Source organism: Colias croceus, chromosome 26 (genome assembly GCF_905220415.1).
Source record: "Colias croceus chromosome 26, ilColCroc2.1".
Taxonomy (NCBI): domain Eukaryota; kingdom Metazoa; phylum Arthropoda; class Insecta; order Lepidoptera; family Pieridae; genus Colias; species Colias croceus.
In genome coordinates this window covers 5,961,169-5,981,044 of record NC_059562.1, presented here as the reverse complement: position 1 = coordinate 5,981,044, position 19,876 = coordinate 5,961,169, and the positions used below count along the sequence as shown (strand labels likewise).

Genomic DNA, 19,876 nt, shown 5'->3' with positions numbered 1-19,876 from the left:
CAATACTTTCATAACTTCACTCCATTTCCTAATACATACCACGCAGCTTCTTCTGCCACTTCATCTCATGGAACAGATTATCCAATCTCGAGAAGAAGTCCGCCACTTTACTGCCCTGGTCGTCTCTTTCAGCGCTCTGTAGGACCCGGTGTTTACTCTCATCAGGAAGGTATTCGCATATCTCTGGTATTGGAAACACGATTTGCTCCATGCTGCGGTCTGTGCGGACTATCTGTGAGCGTAAGGTTAGTGTTATTGTTTAAGTGTTGTTTAGATCATTCGCTAGAAATAAGGCAGGGTCAGTTAATTTGAACAAACAATGTCTATATTTTTTTTTTTCTAGTTTTTGAAGATATTTTTGTAAAAGGTTTGCATTCGCGTGTATACAGTGCAGAAGCGTTAAGTTATTTTATATTTTTTTAAAGAAAACAATACAAAATAAAAGATTATTTTTTTGACAACCGTTATATTTCCATATCAAAAGGGAAGTTCTCGATAGACACACCTGGCGGAGCACTGTGGGTGCCCTCTGCCCCAGATAGGCACAGGAACATAAGTCAATATTTTCCTAGCTCTAAACAAGCTTAAGCCGCCTCCTTGGTACAGTGGTTGACGCGTGAGCGTAGCACCGAGGGGTCCTGGGTTCGATTCCCGGTGGAGACGAAGAAAAAAAAAATGTCTCGGTCTGGTAGGACACAGAAGGCTGATCACCTACTTGTCCCTAAAGAAAATCGATCAGTGAAACAGATGTATAATGCATCTGCCCCTTACCCCACTAGGGGACATGGGACTTCACTTTTAAACAAGCTTATATTTCCACAAAAGCACATATAACCTCAATCTGCGCAGTGTGCGAGCGGTAGTACTGCAGCGCGGGCGCAGCGGGCCCGCTGGGCGTGGCGCGCACCAGTGCGGCCAGCTCCTTGTTGTGGGCCGCCAGCTGGTGGCACAGGATGTAGATGTTGTGCCCCACCTGTGGGTATCGCGTTCATTTACGACCCAAATAAGATTATGATCGATTCAACGATATATCGTGACGTCATAGGTCAAGCCAATTAATATTTCCAACGAAAAAGATCATCGAAAGGAGGTAAAAAATTTTGTATTTAAAGTTCAGGACGCATACAAACTATTAGAAAGAAAATTAATCAAAATTTAAAAGTGAAAAAAATAGATGAAGGTATCGCAATTTCTTATGGTAGACAAAGTATAGTAGTTTCAATAGTCACTACCACCCATAAAAACTTGTGTTAAAGGCATCTGTAAGCATAATGAAAACTAAGGTCCAAATATAGATCCTTGGGGAACCCCTTATATGGTGTCATTATACATTATATCCTATAAGTAGCTCTGTTGCCTTCTTAAATTGTTTTCCATCCAGGAGATCATGTTCTTACAACGCCCAGAACATGCCTCTTAAACCGTAATGATTGGTTTCTTTAATAAAATGATGTGATTGACAGTGTCAAAGGCTATCCAGAAAGATTGGTTAGCTTAGCTTTCTTCTACAAATGTGACAGCTTTGAAATTGTTATTTATTTCATTAAAAAGTCTTGTACAAAACTATGACAAAACAAATCTAACCTCTTTAGGTGAAACTCCTGCACATGGTCCATCATCTTCGTTATCTGAGTCAGCATCCGCGTGCTCTTGGTGGAATGCACTGCATGCTACGTCCACCTGTGTATTAAATTTATTCATTTCTTTTTCAATTATTGACCGACTTCAAAAAAAGGAGGAGGTTATCAATTCGGCCGTTTTTTTATGTATGTACACCGATTACTCCGAGGTTGCTGAACCGATTTACGTGATTCTTTTTTGTTCGATGCGGGATGCTGTCAAATTGGTCCCATAAAATTTTTATTCGGATAGGCCCAGTAGTTTTTATTTTATGAGCATTTTTGTCTGTATTTGTAAATGTTGCAAATGCAAGTTTGAAGTCGGTTGGTTTTAAGGCAGTTATCACTTGTTGATTTTAAACTTTATAATTCAACTAAGAATTCAACATACTCTTTCACACTGATACGATAATAATTCGGAAAAATTATTCATTAATTTCGAACGAAGAGTTTAATTTTTATATTTAGAAAACCGCTAAAAGTGTATTTAAACTTGCTTTATGACAATAACTTATGTTTACGCTGCTGTATGCTACACAGCGATGCTATACAGGGTTACTTGTAAAACACCAGCAACCTCGCAGGACAAGATAGCTAACATCATAAGTAACAACATTTGTTCTACGACTATTGGCATAACGCAATAAATTATTTTTAAATGATTTTTTAAGCTTTTATTGTACTCTCTTAACATTTGTAAGTCTATGTTCTATTCATTCACGAAAGGACGATGCGACGCCCCCTTCCCCCTCTCGTTCGCTGGGATGCGCGTAGAGTTTATAATATTCAAACGGAAAATTAAATTAATATTTATTTTTGTATGAAAATAAAATCTAACAAATTATCAAAATTCGTAGAACAAATGTTGTTACTTATTATGTTATCTATCTTGTCCTGCGAGGTTGCTGGTGTTTTACAAGTAACCCTGTATAAGTGATCTTCTATACTGCGTTTTTAGTACAAATTTTTATTGTACCTATCGTTGTTATGTTGGCAGCATATTAAAGTGTATAAAAATAAAATAAACACACAAAAGCATTGTTTTATCCTAAAAAGGCACTAAACAAAACCAACCAATTGCTTAGGGTTCATGTTATACAGGATCCTCTCAGCATTATTCTCCGAGTCGTTCCTGGACTCCATGATGGCCAGCAGCAGCTTGGAGGCGTTGTTCTTCAGCTCCAGCACCAGGTCCATGCGGGTCTTGCCCAGGGGGTTGATGTCGTTGAGGATGAGGGCAGTGATGATGTCCAGCCCGTTGCTCTCGTGGGTCGCTATGCAGTTCTGGTTCTCGTGGCAGGGACCTTTTCATATTAATTATATTTAGCTATTATGAGAAAAGAATACAATTATGCGCATGCAAAAAAAACAGGAAATTTGAATTATTTTCAAAAGGTACATAATTTTTTGATATTCATAACGTTTCATTTGAACAAGGACTATGATAAGAAAACTGCCCAAATTACTGACTGTTTAAAATCCTGGAAAAAATCACCATAACATGTATCTCCGACCTTAAAAATATGACTCATTATAGATAAAAAAATACCTTGACAATATTCAGTAAGCGTCTCCAACGTCTGGTTGATAAGCGCTACATTTCCCTCATTGATATACAAGCCCAGCAGCCCGAGTCCGCCCGTGGTAGATCCGCATATACAGTCCAGGAACATCAGCGTCTCTGACACTAGGTTGTAGTTCGATTTGTTGTTCTGGTTGCGGAGAAGGTTCTGGAAATTTGGAGGGGATAGAAAATTATGGAGATTATTGTAAATCTTTTTGTCCAAACAGTATTAGCCTAATGTGTGTTTGTTCAGTATATGAATAACTGTGTTTTTTAAATTGCGTTAGTTAATCAGTTGAGTTAAAATGATTTCCTTTACAATAAATTTAACTTCATTGAGTAACATCGCCGTAAACGTTTAAGATAAAAACTAAACAGGATTAAATAATAGCAAATAGTTAGATTGTGATGTTTATTATAAAAACAGAACATTTATTTATTCTATGGGGGTACCAAGATAAATAAATTATCACATCGTCTCAAACTTTTTGGTCTGTGTTGCGCATGTCGCATGACGGTCGGCTGCCTAGTAGTTAAATGTCTATAGTGTGAAAAAAAGTTTCACTTTTACCGTGGTTTCATAAAACCACACAACATTTTTTTTTTATAGTACAGCATTCAAGATACCTGAAGGTCCGGGTTGTGATTTTCGCACAGCAATTGCAGGAATCTCAAGATAGGCTTCATGACTGCCACCTTGGCTGGCAGAACATCCCCGTTACCACTGGACCGTTTCTTTTCCGCCATTATTTCCTCTAACACTGTTGTACCTGACATATAGAAATATAAAGTTTTTGATCAGATCAATTTTGGTCAGTATTTTATTGAAGTGAAACTTCTTTATCGGGGTTGGAAAAAAATTTAGTGTAACATTTTTTCGTTACGCGTGACATTTTTCCGTTACGCGCCATCTTATTGTTATCCCTACCACGCGTGATTCGACGTATTTCTGTAAAGTTGCATATATAGCGTGGACCAATATTGATATATGTATATTGGTCCATGATATATAGCAAATTATTTTTTGAAAAATAAGGTCATAAAGAAGTTTCACTTCTTACGTGTGTACACTAGTACACGCATACATTTTTATTTATTATTACATTTATTTCAGCATACAATAAATTGTATAGACCTATAGAATATTTACATTACAGACTAACATACATAAGAAAAAGAGCGAGTGTGCCGAGCACACTTGTAAAAAGTGAAACTTCTTTGGCAACATTCAAAGATACCAAAATAGTCGCCTTACTCCATGACCTGACGTAACTGCCATGACACGATCTTTAAATTTTACTCTTAACGCGCCTAAAGAAGTTTCACTTCAATAATTAATACCTAAACCAAGAAACTAATAATAACTAATATAAGCACTATTCATTGTTCACGGCACTGGTGAGCTGCAAAAGTATTATAACGTTGACCACAAACTAGCAATCTATGACTTTAATACACAACATAATACATATATTGGAAATTACCTTTTTTATAATGACGATATTTTTTGATAGGTATGGGTAGAAAAGGGGTAAAAGCTGGAAAACAAATAACAATCATGTTTCCAGTAGGCAGTAACAAATAAAGATAAATTAATAAAATGGACATAAACCAGCCTTGTGAGGTTGTATCACACCTCGTTTTCTAGAATGCCTGTTTGTAACCATGCCTGTTTCGTAAATATTTTGCAACAGAAAGTATATTTATCCTTTTAGAAATATAAACTTAAAGTACCAGCGCAAATACTGACTTTTAAAACAGATATTTACCGGAGGAAAGGGTAACTTCACAAGAACTATTTTTTTTAACTGATTTTTAACGGGTAAAAATCATCTTACCATGCGACATAGTATGTATATCTGAGTAGGCGTGTACCGCGGAGCCGCACGCATTGTTCACTTCTTCGTCCATGTCTTCACCAACCACTAGCGGACCTGTTACTGGTTTACCTGTGTGAAATAAGTTTTTTTTTATATTAAGAAGATACTACTACCACGCGATTTTTATATTAAGATAGGTAATAAAAAAAAAATCTAGTTATTTTGTAAATTTTGCAGTTTACAAATTTAGTGGGTAATAAAAATGCGCACTTCATAGAGCATTAAAATAACTAACGTTAATAACAATCATGACATCATCGTATCGTCACCGATGCTTAATAAGAATACAAAGTATGAATTAAATCCGTATATTAAAGTCAAAATTGAATCTTAAGAAGCCGGTTACACACACATACATGCTAATAAAAGCGTGTTAAGATCTAACCTTCTGGTGTGGAATGTTTCTGTCTGTCCGTGGGGCTGGTGCGTTTGTCTGTGGGCGCACCACTCGTACTGCTCACTGCTAGAGAACGGATTTCCTGCTGGGCTTCACGCATTTTGTCATAGAATACCTGTTGTTTAATGTTTATGTGAAATGTTGTTGTTAGATAGAGAGGAATGTACAAGGCACGAAATGAGTAGGATACATTTTCAACACCTTAATGCAGAATATTGTAACTACGCAGCAGTTTTTAAGGAAATAATAATAAAAAATATATTTCGAGATGAATTTTCTCATTGATGCGTCACACAACAACCCAAAGCAAATAAAAAAATTAAATTACTTAAAATTAGTTTAGTAGTAATAACCAAGAATAAACAGTTACCTTCAAAAACGCCAGTGATATTTCGCCATTCTGTAGCTTAGTAAATATACTATTTTGGATAATAGGGTTGCCACCTTCCAGAAGAGCAATACCTGAATAATAAACATAAATTATTTATAATTTGAAATCATATGGAAATGCTAGTATCGTTTCCTACCGGTTCTTCTCTGAACTACTTTCCTAACCAGTTCTATTTTTTTCTGTATTTTGACGATTTGAAAGAGTTTCTAAACGAAGTATAGTTGGATCAACAAATGTTGGACTTTGAGGGACAACATTAATTGTTGATCCAACTATACTTCACACAGCAAAAATTAAAATAATAATATTAAGCTTTCTTACCAAGCTGTATAGCCTCCAGAAATATAGCTGGTCTATTGGTGCTCTTGATGACCAGTTCTACGACCAGGTCAGAGGCACCTTCTCTATCAAGATGTGCCTGCACTTGCGCTAGCGTCTGACCCGTGCGCATGAGCACTTTTGCTGTGAATTGTTTATTAATATGTTATTTTGATTTTATGTGATAAATATTTTAATATTACTTTGATGTTCTTCCTTTATTCTGACCTTAGTACTTTAGCTTTTTGCTAATTTTTTTGTTATCAACTGAGTATATTAATTAGAATATTGTATAGAACTATAATAGTATCCGTTTAAATTATGTATTTTAAATACAGTTTTCTATATATCATGTCTAACAATAAATAAGTAGGTGAGGAACAAAATATTGCCTATTTTCTCATATTCAAGTACACATAATTCTTTCCTGTATTTCTTGTGACGTAATCAAAACTCAAAGAATTATTCTGTGCTTGATTAATATCAGTAGGAATTTGTAAGATATATAAGTACTAGATTATTTATTACTGTCTATTATAGCAAGTGCTTAGCTTAGTGAATTTAAGTGAATATATAAACAAAATAATTATGCTACGTATAATTTGTGGTATAATGGACTGACCTGTCTTCGTCTGCGGTAGTGCTTCAGCTGTGCATGCGTTGCGAAACAAAATATATGTACTACTGCACTAGTATTAACTATACAAATGACATTTCTAGTTTCTATATATCTATGTTTAAATCTATATTGAACTTGCTAATATTTTCTACAATTGCTTTGTGTAACCACTATTTTAAATGAAGTGTAAGATAATTTTAATGATTTTATAGTAGCTAATATTATTAATGTTGCTTTACCACTTAAGGACGCGTTTACGAATCTGACAAAAATAAGCAGTTTTTCGGTACATTTTGCGACAAAATAATACAAAACCAAATTAAACTAATAATTACTATAGATAGATTAATCCTTAATCTTTAAATGGTAGCAATTTTTTAGTCGAAAATTTTGGTTTATAATATTATAAAAAATATTTTCCGTTGCCCTTTCACACAAAATTGACAATATCGTGCTGAATAAAGGAACATTTTTCTTGTATTTAATAAAATAAAGGAGAATGGCAAACTCCCATAGGACTCTGGGCCTGATCGTTACACTGATGATTTATGGGTGATTAAATAGATAAAAATATACAGACTCTATGAATATAATAATTATAGATCTTTTCTATGGGATAGCAGAGATATTGGGATATTGATTAAGATCAATTTTGAATATAACGTTACTAAGGCCCTTCTGCCATTAGGTACGATACTTCTAGAATACGATACTCGCGTAGAATACTACTTAGATATTTGCTGGCTACCCGATGCTCGCATATTATGCGACTGAAAAATGACTAAATTCATCATTATTGTGCCTCGTTTTTGTGGACCGACGGTATAATAATAATAATAATTCATTTATTTATTGCAACAACAGTTACGTCGTTATGTCGAGCAATCAGCAATTCCAGTGACGAAGAAGCTCTTGCAGTTTTTCTTTTTTATAGAAATAGAAGACGCCAACGTAAGAGTAAGAAGTACTGGATTCATCCATATATTGAAAGAAACATACATTGTAGAGTTTTTGTAGCCGAACGAGAACTACAACATGATGATTAGATATTTTTATCTTTCTAACGAAGAGATACGCGCGAGAGTCGAGACGCGATGCAAAAGCGACCGACACGGTGAGTAGTGCTCTGCGACTAGTCTCCGAGACTTGCAGGATACTTGAATCGCCTATATGCGTATCGTAATGGGAGAAGGGCCTAAAACTTCACTCAAATGTCAAACAACAAACATATTGACATAAACAAATCACTCATCACTGACACAATTATTATGATTAATAATTTGACATTTTATTAATGGCCAGCTACCTAAATAAAAATGTTATAATTATTAATTATTATTGATTAAGTAAAACATGTTTTTATTTTATAGAATGATCTAAATAAATTAAGATATGTGTTAAAAATAAGTTATGTATTGCTTCTGCTTTATAAAGCATTTGAATTCAATAAAATTAAAAATAAAATATAGACATTCATTCGTATTAATCGATATATTCGACTTTTTTACTCCTGACAACACTGACAATCTCTGCTTGATAAGACCGGTAGTCATAGAAATCTAAATAACAATGCCGGTAGTGAACACATTATCTTTTTTTTCAAAAATTTGTTTTCCCATAGAATCAGAAGTAAATATTTTACCAAGAATTACTAAAAATAACATAATGAATTTTAAATATATTATGATTTCTGTAACAGTTAGGCCCAGTTTCACCATTCTCCTTTAATGATTTAAAAATATTTTAAGTAAGCAGACATGTCCAACTCAAAAAGGTAGCAAAGAAAACTATCAAAATGTTACAAATAGGCTGAGAAAAAAATTAAAATCAAACCTTATTTTTTCACATATTTAGTTGTAACGCGTGATACTTATTGGATTGAAATAAGGGTTATTTTACTGGCTCATCTTGATTTATTGCACAAAAATTTGTAATGAAATATTTTAGTCTGCGCTCGGCCGCCGTTGTGAGTGGACACTGTGACGCTTGTAAGCAGCTCCTCGTTTACGAAAAGATCACTGTACGAATACAAAATATTTGACCTAATAAACTTGATCCTTCACGCATTCATTTTATTTATAGATTTTATACTTATGGGATTATAAATTTCATATTTAGTTTCTGACTTGATGGAGTGACCTGAAGGTGTACTTCGAAGACTGCTACTGGAACTAATAAACGATTAGAGCTAGGTGTGCCGAGTTTGGGCTCATTTTGTTAGTTATGTTGAGACCTTACCTCCAGACTTGATGGAGTGACCTGCAGGTGTACTTCGAAGACGGCTACTGGAACTAATAGACGAGTAGAGCTAGGTATGCCGAGTTTGGGCTCGTTTTGTTAGTTACGTTGAGACCATACCTCCAGACTTGATGGAGTGACCTGAAGGTGTACTTCGAAGACTGCTACTGGAACTAATAGACGAGTAGAGCTAGGTGTGCCGAGTTTGGGCTCATTTTGTTAGTTATGTTGAGACCTTACCTCCGGATTTGATGCAGTGTCCTGAAGGTGTACTTCGAAGACTGCTACTGGAACTAATAGACGAGTAGAGCTAGGTGTGCCGAGTATGGGCTCGTTTTGTTAGTTATGTTGAGACCTTACCACCGAACTTGATGGAGTGACCTGCAGGTGTACTTCGAAGACTGCTACTGGAACTAATAGACGGTTAGAGCTAGGTGTGCCGAGTTTGGGCTCATTTTGTTAGTTATATTGAGACCTTACCTCCGGACTTGATGGAGTGTCCTGAAGGTGTACTTCGAAGACTGCTACTGGAACTAATAGACGAGTAGAGCTAGGTGTGCCGAGTTTGGGCTCGTTTTGTTAGTTATGTTGAGACCTTACCACCGGACTTGATGGAGTGACCTGCAGGTGTACTTCGAAGACTGCTACTGGAACTAATAGACGGTTAGAGCTAGGTGTGCCGAGTTTGGGCTCATTTTGTTAGTTATGTTGAGACCTTACCTCCAGACTTGATGGAGTGACCTGCAGGTGTACTTCGAAGACGGCTACTGGAACTAATAGACGAGTAGAGCTAGGTATGCCGAGTTTGGGCTCGTTTTGTTAGTTACGTTGAGACCATACCTCTGGACTTGACGGAGTGACCTGAAGGTGTACTTCGAAGACTGCTACTGGAACTAATAGACGATTAGAGCTAGGTGTGCCGAGTTTGGGCTCATTTTGTTAGTTATGTTGAGACCTTACCTCCGGACTTGATGGAGTGACCTGCAGGTGTACTTCGAAGACTGCTACTGGAACTAATAAACGATTAGAGCTAGGTGTATCGAGTTTGGGTTCATTTTGTTAGTTATGTTGAGACCTTACCTCCGGACTTGATGGAGTGTCCTGAAGGTGTACTTCGAAGACTGCTACTGGAACTAATAGACGAGTAGAGCTAGGTGTGCCGAGTTTGGGCTCGTTTTGTTAGTTATGTTGAGACCTTACCACCGGACTTGATGGAGTGACCTGCAGGTGTACTTCGAAGACTGCTACTGGAACTAATAGACGGTTAGAGCTAGGTGTGCCGAGTTTGGGCTCATTTTGTTAGTTATATTGAGACCTTACCTCCGGACTCGATGGAGTGACCTGCAGGTGTACTTCGAAGACTGCTACTGGAACTAATAGACGAGTAGAGCTAGGTGTGCCGAGTTTGGGCTCATTTTGTTAGTTATGTTGAGACCTTACCTCCGGATTTGATGCAGTGTCCTGAAGGTGTACTTCGAAGACTGCTACTGGAACTAATAGACGAGTAGAGCTAGGTGTGCCGAGTTTGGGCTCGTTTTGTTAGTTATGTTGAGACCTTACCACCGGACTTGATGGAGTGACCTGCAGGTGTACTTCGAAGACTGCTACTGGAACTAATAGACGGTTAGAGCTAGGTGTGCCGAGTTTGGGCTTGTTTTGTCTTCGAAGTACACCTTCAGGACACTTCATCAAGTCCGGAGGTAAGGTCTCAACATAACTAACAAAACGAGCCCAAACTCGGCACACCTAGCTCTACTCGTCTATTAGTTCCAGTAGCAGTCTTCGAAGTATACCTGCAGGTCACTCCATCAAGTCCGGAGGTAAGAAAGAGCAGACAAAGTAACAATTACAAAACGATAACGAAGTTAGAAATCGCAAAAATGTATGGGATTGACATTAGATAGACCACGTGATCTAACGCGGCGTATGTCAATCCCATACATTTTTGCGATTTCTAACTTCGTTATCGTTTTGTAATTGTTACTTTGTCTAAGGCCCAAGGTCTCAACATAACTAACAAAACGAGCCCAAACTCGGCACACCTAGCTCTACTCATCTATTAGTTCCAGTAGCAGTCTTCGAAGTACACCTGCTGGTCACTCCATCAAGTCCGGAGGTAAGGTCTCAACATAACTAACAAAATGAGCCCAAACTCGGCACACCAAGCTCTAATAGTCTATTAGTTCCAGTAGCAGTCTTCGAAATACACCTTCAGGTCACTCCATCAAGTCCGGAGGTAAGGTCTCGACATAAGTAACAAAACGAGCCCAAACTCGGCACACCTAGCTCTACTCGTCTGTTAGTTCCAGTTGAAGTCTTCGAAGTACACCTGCAGGTCACTTTATCAAGTCCGGAGGTAAGATCTCAATATAACTAACAAAATGAGCCCAAACTCGGCACACCTAGCTCAAATCGTCTAGTAGTTCCAGTAGCAGTCTTCGAAGTACACCTTCAGGTCACTCCATCAAGTCCGGAGGTAAGGTCTCAACATAATTAACAAAACGAGCCCAAACTCGGCACACCTAGCTCTACTCGTCTATTAGTTCCAGTAGCAGTCTTCGAAGTACACCTGCAGGTCACTCCATCAAGTCCGGAGGTAAGGTCTCAACATAACTAACAAAAGGAGCCTAAACTCGGCACACCTAGTTCTACTCGTATAATAGTTCCAGAAGCAGTCTTCGAAGTACACTTTGGCAAGTACTTGTTTACCAATCAATCACTGTCCAATGAAATTAGGTAAATGGTATCTTCTTTTGTGACCATTCAACGTTACAAACAAATCAAAGTAAAGTTAAAAAAAAACATGGCAATAAAAATAAGTTCAATTATCAAGTCGTGTCAGTTTAGTCATAATTTCGTCGTTTCTCGCATTTCGCTGTGTGTGTGAGCCGTGCACGTGTAGTAAGACTCAAAACCTAAAATTGATGCGCGTCAATTTGTATATGCGTCCTTAAGATTTGAATTTATAGCTACGTTGAATACGCTCTAGAATAGCAATATGAAAGTCAGGTAATTGCCTGACTTGTGTATGCGACGAGAAATAATCTGTTTTATGGGTGAGAGTGAAATAGGCGATTTTATGGCCGTTTTAAAAAACAATATCTAAATAATATATCTATCCTTTTGATACGTCATTGTTTACCACCATTTTTATTTCCTAGCATATAAAAATAGCACTGTATTCGATAATCTATTTTATCTATTCTATTTCTACTTATTTATAAAAATATACTAACCTCCTGGTCCATGTGTGACAGCAACGACGGGTGGTGCGCTCTGTATTTTCGGTTCCGATTTGCGGTTCACGAAGTATTGGGATAGCAACTTGTTGCGCAACTGGTTGCCCTGGAATGTTGCGTGTTGCAGGTAATTTGTTTCAGGAAAATATATGTTAAAATACCGTCTAACTGTGCAATATAATATGAATCGTTTTTGTGAACGTCCGTCTGTAGGTTCAAGTAATAATATTTTTTTTAATAGTAATATTTTTGTTTGTTTAACACAAGTATTATAAATGTAAAAATGGGTTTCTCTATATTCTCTATAATCTAATCTCTCACTTTTTCACCATATTCTGGATCAACAGCCATCATCTCACGAAGTGTCCGTAGCACTTTGACGCATAACTTTTCTTCTTTCTCTTCTAGAAGTTTCTCCGTGTGACGTATCAACCTATACACAAAAATAAATTGTCAAAAAGTAATTATTTTTTGTTTTATTGATGTTTTCTCCAGAGAAACAATGTCAATATTTGAGATATCATGTAAATTGCGCCTGGAGCAGGTTTTACAGAACAATTTCAAAAGTGTGGGAATTTTGCAAGCATTTAACTTGCGACTTGTGTGTGTGTGCGTATGTGTATGAGTGTTGAAAAAGCAGTCAAGCCACTTAATGACTTGTAGAGGATGTCCATCAGCAGCGACTGCTCCGCTTGCAGCAGCTCCCACTGCTCCAGGTATACCGCACCTGGATATGAAGATGCCGCTGGTGTCGGGGCTGGTGAGCTCGCCGGGCGACGTGAACAGCCGGTGCGGCTTGTACAGGATGTCCACCAGCAGCGACTGCTCAGCTTGCAGCAGCTCCCACTGCTCCAGGTATACCGCACCTGGATATGAAGATGCCGCTGGTGTCGGGGCTGGTGAGCTCGCCGGGCGACGTGAACAGCCGGTGCGGCTTGTACAGGATGTCCACCAGCAGCGACTGCTCAGCTTGCAGCAGCTCCCACTGCTCCAGGTATACCGCACCTGGATATGAAGATGCCGCTGGTGTCGGGGCTGGTGAGCTCGCCGGGCGACGTGAACAGCCGGTGCGGCTTGTACAGGATGTCCACCAGCAGCGACTGCTCAGCTTGCAGCAGCTCCCACTGCTCCAGGTATACCGCACCTGGATATGAAGATGCCGCTGGTGTCGGGGCTGGTGAGCTCGCCGGGCGACGTGAACAGCCGGTGCGGCTTGTACAGGATGTCCACCAGCAGCGACTGCTCAGCTTGCAGCAGCTCCCACTGCTCCAGGTATACCGCACCTGGATATGAAGATGCCGCTGGTGTCGGGGCTGGTGAGCTCGCCGGGCGACGTGAACAGCCGGTGCGGCTTGTACAGGATGTCCACCAGCAGCGACTGCTCAGCTTGCAGCAGCTCCCACTGCTCCAGGTATACCGCACCTGGATATGAAGATGCCGCTGGTGTCGGGGCTGGTGAGCTCGCCGGGCGACGTGAACAGCCGGTGCGGCTTGTACAGGATGTCCACCAGCAGCGACTGCTCAGCTTGCAGCAGCTCCCACTGCTCCAGGTATACCGCACCTGGATATGAAGATGCCGCTGGTGTCGGGGCTGGTGAGCTCGCCGGGCGACGTGAACAGCCGGTGCGGCTTGTACAGGATGTCCACCAGCAGCGACTGCTCAGCTTGCAGCAGCTCCCACTGCTCCAGGTATACCGCACCTGGATATGAAGATGCCGCTGGTGTCGGGGCTGGTGAGCTCGCCGGGCGACGTGAACAGCCGGTGCGGCTTGTACAGGATGTCCACCAGCAGCGACTGCTCCGCTTGCAGCAGCGGTCGTAACTGCTCCTCCAGCAGGGACACTATCTCTTGCAAACCTTCCATCACCGATTTGTCGTTCTGCAAGTTGCTCTGGAAGGTATAAATAATGTGAATAATAACTTGTTTAGTTAATCTTTACAAGTATGAAACGTCAAATTTTGATACATGTTCTGATTTATCCATATAAAAAATTGACAACACTAACTTTCCGGTAGAGGCAAGAAGAGCACGTGGCATGTGCCAATAGAATTAAGTGTTCTGTATATTTTGTTACATTATTTTATGTATCTTTTATATCATGTCATATTACTCTGTGACTATAACAATATAATATGTCATATTATTTTTTTTATTTTTATTTTTTATTAAATAACATCTGTACCTGTGAAGCCATCTTCTCCAGTTTACAGGTTTTAGAAGCAAGCAGCCACTTGCTGGTCTGCCGCGACAGTGCGGCCGCTTTTTCGAACACCGTTTGGATCTTCGCCTCTAGCTCTAATGGGATAGCTATACTGCGAGTTTTAGCTGAAATTAAATGTAAAATTTGGTCTTAAATATCCACATTGTAAAAAAAAATTCCAGATAACGTTCAGGATAAAGTTTGAACTTCGAAAAATTTCTTGACTTCTCCTTGTTTTGAACAATAAATTTGACACTACCATATTAATTATAGTATTAGAGAAGATATATGAAAAAGAACTAACCAATAATTTAAAATCTTTTATTCAGCCAAAAGCTACAGAAGAAAATTAATGTTTATCAATTTCCTTTTAATAAAATCAATATTGAACTAGACAACAAATACCTTAAACACTATCAACTCGCGTATTTCCAAACTATACATAGCCAGAACGCAACCATAGGAAACTGCTCGTGTATACTTTGTAATGCTGTTTTTAAGTTTGTTATTACAATATATACACGAATTTTGCGTACTGATCGTGTATACTTTGTAACGCGGATGCTGTCTTCTTCGTTCCAAACTATACACGATCAGTACGCAAAATATAACTAAATATACCTACTACATCACCACCACTTGCGCTTGAGCGAAATAATAAATATATAGGTAATCAAAGACTTGTAGGTACAGCTATATCTATCTACTTTTATTATTCTTGATAATTATTGATTTAGTAAAATATGGAATAAACATATTATTAGGTAAGCTTAGGAAAATAAATAGTTAACAGATAAGGGTTAAGATAGGTTAGGTTAGGTTCATGTTTTTTTTAACTACACAAAAAAAGGAGCCCCGCGAAGCGAGGCTCCGTCGCCTCGCAACCGTCTTCTTCTGGACTTATAAGATTCTTACATTTTAGCACTATTGTCAATTGTAAGTCGTGCAGTATTGTCGGGAACGAAGACACAAGCATCCTCGATACAAAAAATATACGATCAGTATGCAACATAACATACACATGAATTGTAATACATAATAGATTTTAAAACAGCAATACAATAATATAAACGCGAGCAATGGAAAGACGGCGCGCTTACTTCGAAACATACACGATTAGTCCGCATGCGTACTGGCGCTGTATATTTTGGAGCGCTATTCTTAACTTACTTCACTACAAAGTATACGCGAGTATTTGCGTACTGCTGTTGTATACATTGGAAGAACTTTGTAAAAAAGTTATTTCCAAACTATACGTGATTAGTTTCACACCGTTGCGTGCTGGCCTTGTATAGTTTGGAAAGACGCCTATCAACTCACCAACTTCACTAAGTGTCCGGATACACTTTTCCACATTGAGTTTTTGCGGCGGATTGAGCCATGGACATTGGTAGATTCGGAATGTGCTTTGTAGCAGCTTGACGAAGATCGACTGCCGAGTCTGTTAAGTATATAAGTGTTTATTTATACAAGTAAATCGTTCAAATCTCAGGAGATTTTTGGTCATTGGCCTTTTCGATTGGAATAACTATCCAAGGAGATATATTATAGTGCTTATAGCGAATTAAGCGTATGCTGCTTTTTCTGTATTTTCACTGTTAAAACAGCACAAAATTCAAGCACAATAAAATAATATCTACAAGCTAAATAAAAGCTAAAAAGGAAGAAGAGCATAAAATGTTTGTACGATCCAGTAAATAAATACAATAGTTGTTTTATTATGACTTAAATGCAACTAATGTTTGATTTTTTATACTTACATATAATCCGTGACAGCGGTACAATTAATAAAGAATCAACCATGATTATTATGTTTTTATTGAAGGGAATAACATTTTTAAAGGGTCTACTATAAAAGAGCGTGGATTAGTTCGTTGTAGCTTTCTAATATAATAAGTACCTAGCTTATACCTAGCTTGAGACTAGTAACACATGAAATATCTATACATTTATTTTTAGCTACTAAAATATCTATTAACATTTATTTTAATAAATAAATTTCTTCTCTACTTTCGTCTTTACTTTATGGTTCTTCACCTAGTTTGCGAAATATTTACATAATATATAGTTATTTTAAGCTACTGCAATATCTATTTACTTCGTTCAATATAAGCTATTACCTGAACAGTAGTACTCTGATCACTAAAGGGCGAATTGAAGAAGGTGCATATAGTGTGCATGAGCACATCTGTCACATAGTTGACCCAGGCTTGCCGCGAACTGCTGGACAGTTTGACCTCGCTTGTTGATGTTCCTGTAGAATGTGAGTTCTTGTATGTGGGTAGAAATAGAGGTATAGATAAGAACAGAATACAAAAATACAGACAGTACAAAATAACTCTTGTTTTGTGTTGGGATACATTTATTTTTAATAATAGTAACGCTGCTTTCTGAATTGAGTAAATATTTTCTTGTACGTGAAAAAAGCTTTCATAAACCTTAATAAACTCAATTCTTAATTCAGATAAAATCTTCGAAATCCATCACAAAAACACACATGACACAACTATGAATTTAAAAATTATTTGGGATGGATGAACTATAAATTTGCTAAAATATACCATACTAGTGGTCCGCCCCGGCTTCGCCCGTGGTACATATTTCGCAATAAAAGGTAGCCTATGTCCTTTCTCGGGTATCAAAATATCTCCATACCAAATTTGATGCAAATTGGTTCGGTAGTTTAGGCGTGATTGAGTAACAGACAGACAGACAGACAGAGTTACTTTCGCATTTATAATATTAGTATGGATTGCATAAAATTGCAAAATATGTATTTTATATAGTTTAATTTAAGTTCTTATTAATTTTACTTTTATGTATTACTAGTGGTCCGCCTCGGCTTCGTCCGTGGTACATATTTCGCAATAAAAGGTTATGTTCTTACTCAGGGTCTAAAGATTGTCTGTGCCAAATTTCATCAAAATCGGGTGAGAGGTTTATGCGTGAAAACAATAACATACATACTTTCATAATTACAAACCTTTCCTCTTTATAATCTTATATATAAAAATGAATCGCAAAATGTGCTGGTAAGCGCATAACTCGAGAACGGCTGAACCGATTTCGATAATTCTTTTTTTATTATATTCCTTGAAGTACGAGGATGGTTCTTATGTAGAGAAAACGTAAACATGTACAACGGGCGAAGCCGGGGCGGACCGCTATTATTAGTATATCGCTGAGTTGAAATAATTTATCAATGTCCGCATTTTAAATGACACTTACCAGCATCAGGTTGCAATATAGCGTGCATGTCCTGCAAGAAGGATCTTTCGAACAGATCCCACATGTAGTTGCTTGAGTAGATCTCTTTCATTTCCACCTCTGTGTCTATATAGCAGTGGTTTAGGAACCCTACGTAAGCTTCTTTCACCTGAAATTTTATAGAAAGTAAATTATATTTCATTGGTTAGAATTTGGGTAACCTGATAAGTTAGAATTGAATATTCAAGCAACTAGTAAGTTTTTTTAATAAATAAATAAAATTTATCGTTCATCAGATTTATTTATTGAACACTACACTATACTATCCGTGCCTAAATTTAGTGGTTGTAAAAATGTAGTTTAATTCTATTTATAAACGCTACTAAAATTCAACTAGTAAGGAAGAAACGTAACATATGTTACAAGTGCATTCCAGATAAGATGTACAACATTTAAAATATTCTCGAAGGTCCTTTTTTGGCTAGAATACATGTCCTATTCGACAGTATTTCTTTAAAATTAATTAAAATTTTATTGCATCTGAATTTAGTTTATTTTTCGTGTAAATAACTTTAACTCACCTCTGGTATACAATCAGGGTGAGTGATCATAGCAACTATATCGTCGAGAGGCAGCAAACTGTGGCATTTGATCTCGGTGTAGACATTCTTGCCCAAAGTGCACGAAGTTAGTAGTTTGACGAGCTGGATGTGGTATCTAAAATTTGAGGATAGATTTGTTTGTTTTTTTGTATTTTGTATTAAAAAAATAATCACTCTATTGATAGTTCCAAGTATTTTTTTAAACCTTTCCGCATTTTAATAAGTTTGCTCTATATTTATTTCTTCAAAAATGATAAAGTATTTTTCTATTTCATTCCTTTGTCTAATTTCTTAAGAGGACTCTTATATAATAATTTATTTATTAAATTAAAAAAATCTAGTTTGAACCGTAGGTAATTAATGCAATAATTTCCCTTATTATTAAAATTTTATAAACTTGATTCAATGCTGCCAAGCCAGAAATAACCTACATACAAACATTTCTTAGTATTTAAGCTTAATCGATGTATTCGCAAACATTATAGCATTCTACAGGTTAAAATTCTAACTACATAGCTTATTTCCATGTTGAAAGATTTCTGATTAAAAATGTCTACCTCAATGCCCAATTTAGTTTGATATTTATGTCAATGATTACATGGAAACCTATTTTTAGACTTTTAACTCTAGATAGAGTTGGGATATTAATTATTATTGAATAATAAGCGAAATAAAAGACTAAGTAAAGATGTCATTAATTAGCACATCTATACTAATATTATAAAGCTGAAGTTTGTTTGTTTGAACGCGCTAATCTCAGAAAGTATTGGTCAGATTTGAAAAATTCTTTCAGATTAAGATAGCCTATTTATCGAGGAAGGCTATAAGCTATTTATTATCATGCTAAGACCAACAGGAGCGAAGCACTGCGGGTAAAACCGACAGGCACTATCTTGTATATAATAAACTAGCTTACCGCCTGCGGCTTCTCCTGCTTTATCTTACCTAATAAATTATATACTAAAACCTTCCTCTTGATACACTCTATGTATTAAAAAAACCGCATTGAGGATAGATTTGTTTTACGACTAAAAAACTTATTGGTCGAATGCTTATTCAATGAATTTTCATAATTTTTTTTTGACTGAAAACTCAATTGTTTTATTTTCCCTTAGAGAACAATGTTTATTCCAATTCCAATATAACTTTTTTAATTTGAATAATTTAATTATTTTCACAAAGCAAACAACTAATGACCTATTGAACCCCATAATTTGATGAGGCTAGTTTTACATACTGTTTATATTTTGTGAGGTTCTAAAAAGGTTCTTGTTTATCTTGAGGTCCTCTTGATATGTACCAAATTTGGTTTATTTAACTTAAATAGTTTTCGAGTTATAAGGGGGTGAAAAGTGGCTCGAAATGGTTCGTGTAAATATACACACGGCTGCTGTTCGCCAGTTCTCTTCGCTTGAACTCGGCTTGACACGCTTCCGCGTGTCTAGATCTGTGATTGTGAAGGTAATTTAAATATAATACTTACGTTAAAGCCTCTGGCATTTCCCCATTTTGCTTGTACTGCCTCATCATTTGCACGAAAAAGTTGAACATCACTTTGTCGTTGTAGAACACCAATACGTCCTCGCCGGCATTCACCAACT

At 37.2% G+C, this 19,876-nt stretch overlaps 1 protein-coding gene across 1 annotated transcript in view; it reads right to left on the bottom strand.

Moving 5' to 3' along the window:
* Nucleotides 1-19,876, bottom strand: part of LOC123703602 (inositol 1,4,5-trisphosphate receptor) — an 84,150-nt gene that overhangs the window by 6,671 nt on the left and 57,603 nt on the right. The window contains exons 31-49 of the mRNA XM_045651688.1: nt 19,759-19,874; nt 18,255-18,390; nt 17,695-17,842; nt 16,587-16,720; nt 15,787-15,907; nt 14,449-14,591; nt 13,966-14,156; nt 12,587-12,698; nt 12,263-12,371; nt 6,173-6,313; nt 5,831-5,922; nt 5,449-5,575; nt 5,022-5,132; nt 3,811-3,953; nt 3,169-3,349; nt 2,694-2,923; nt 1,585-1,680; nt 836-973; nt 40-232 (exon numbers count right to left, since the gene is read on the bottom strand). Coding sequence (XP_045507644.1) covers nt 40-232; nt 836-973; nt 1,585-1,680; nt 2,694-2,923; nt 3,169-3,349; nt 3,811-3,953; nt 5,022-5,132; nt 5,449-5,575; nt 5,831-5,922; nt 6,173-6,313; nt 12,263-12,371; nt 12,587-12,698; nt 13,966-14,156; nt 14,449-14,591; nt 15,787-15,907; nt 16,587-16,720; nt 17,695-17,842; nt 18,255-18,390; nt 19,759-19,874 — 2,662 coding nt within the window. The remainder of the gene's footprint in view (nt 1-39; nt 233-835; nt 974-1,584; nt 1,681-2,693; nt 2,924-3,168; nt 3,350-3,810; nt 3,954-5,021; nt 5,133-5,448; nt 5,576-5,830; nt 5,923-6,172; nt 6,314-12,262; nt 12,372-12,586; nt 12,699-13,965; nt 14,157-14,448; nt 14,592-15,786; nt 15,908-16,586; nt 16,721-17,694; nt 17,843-18,254; nt 18,391-19,758; nt 19,875-19,876) is intronic.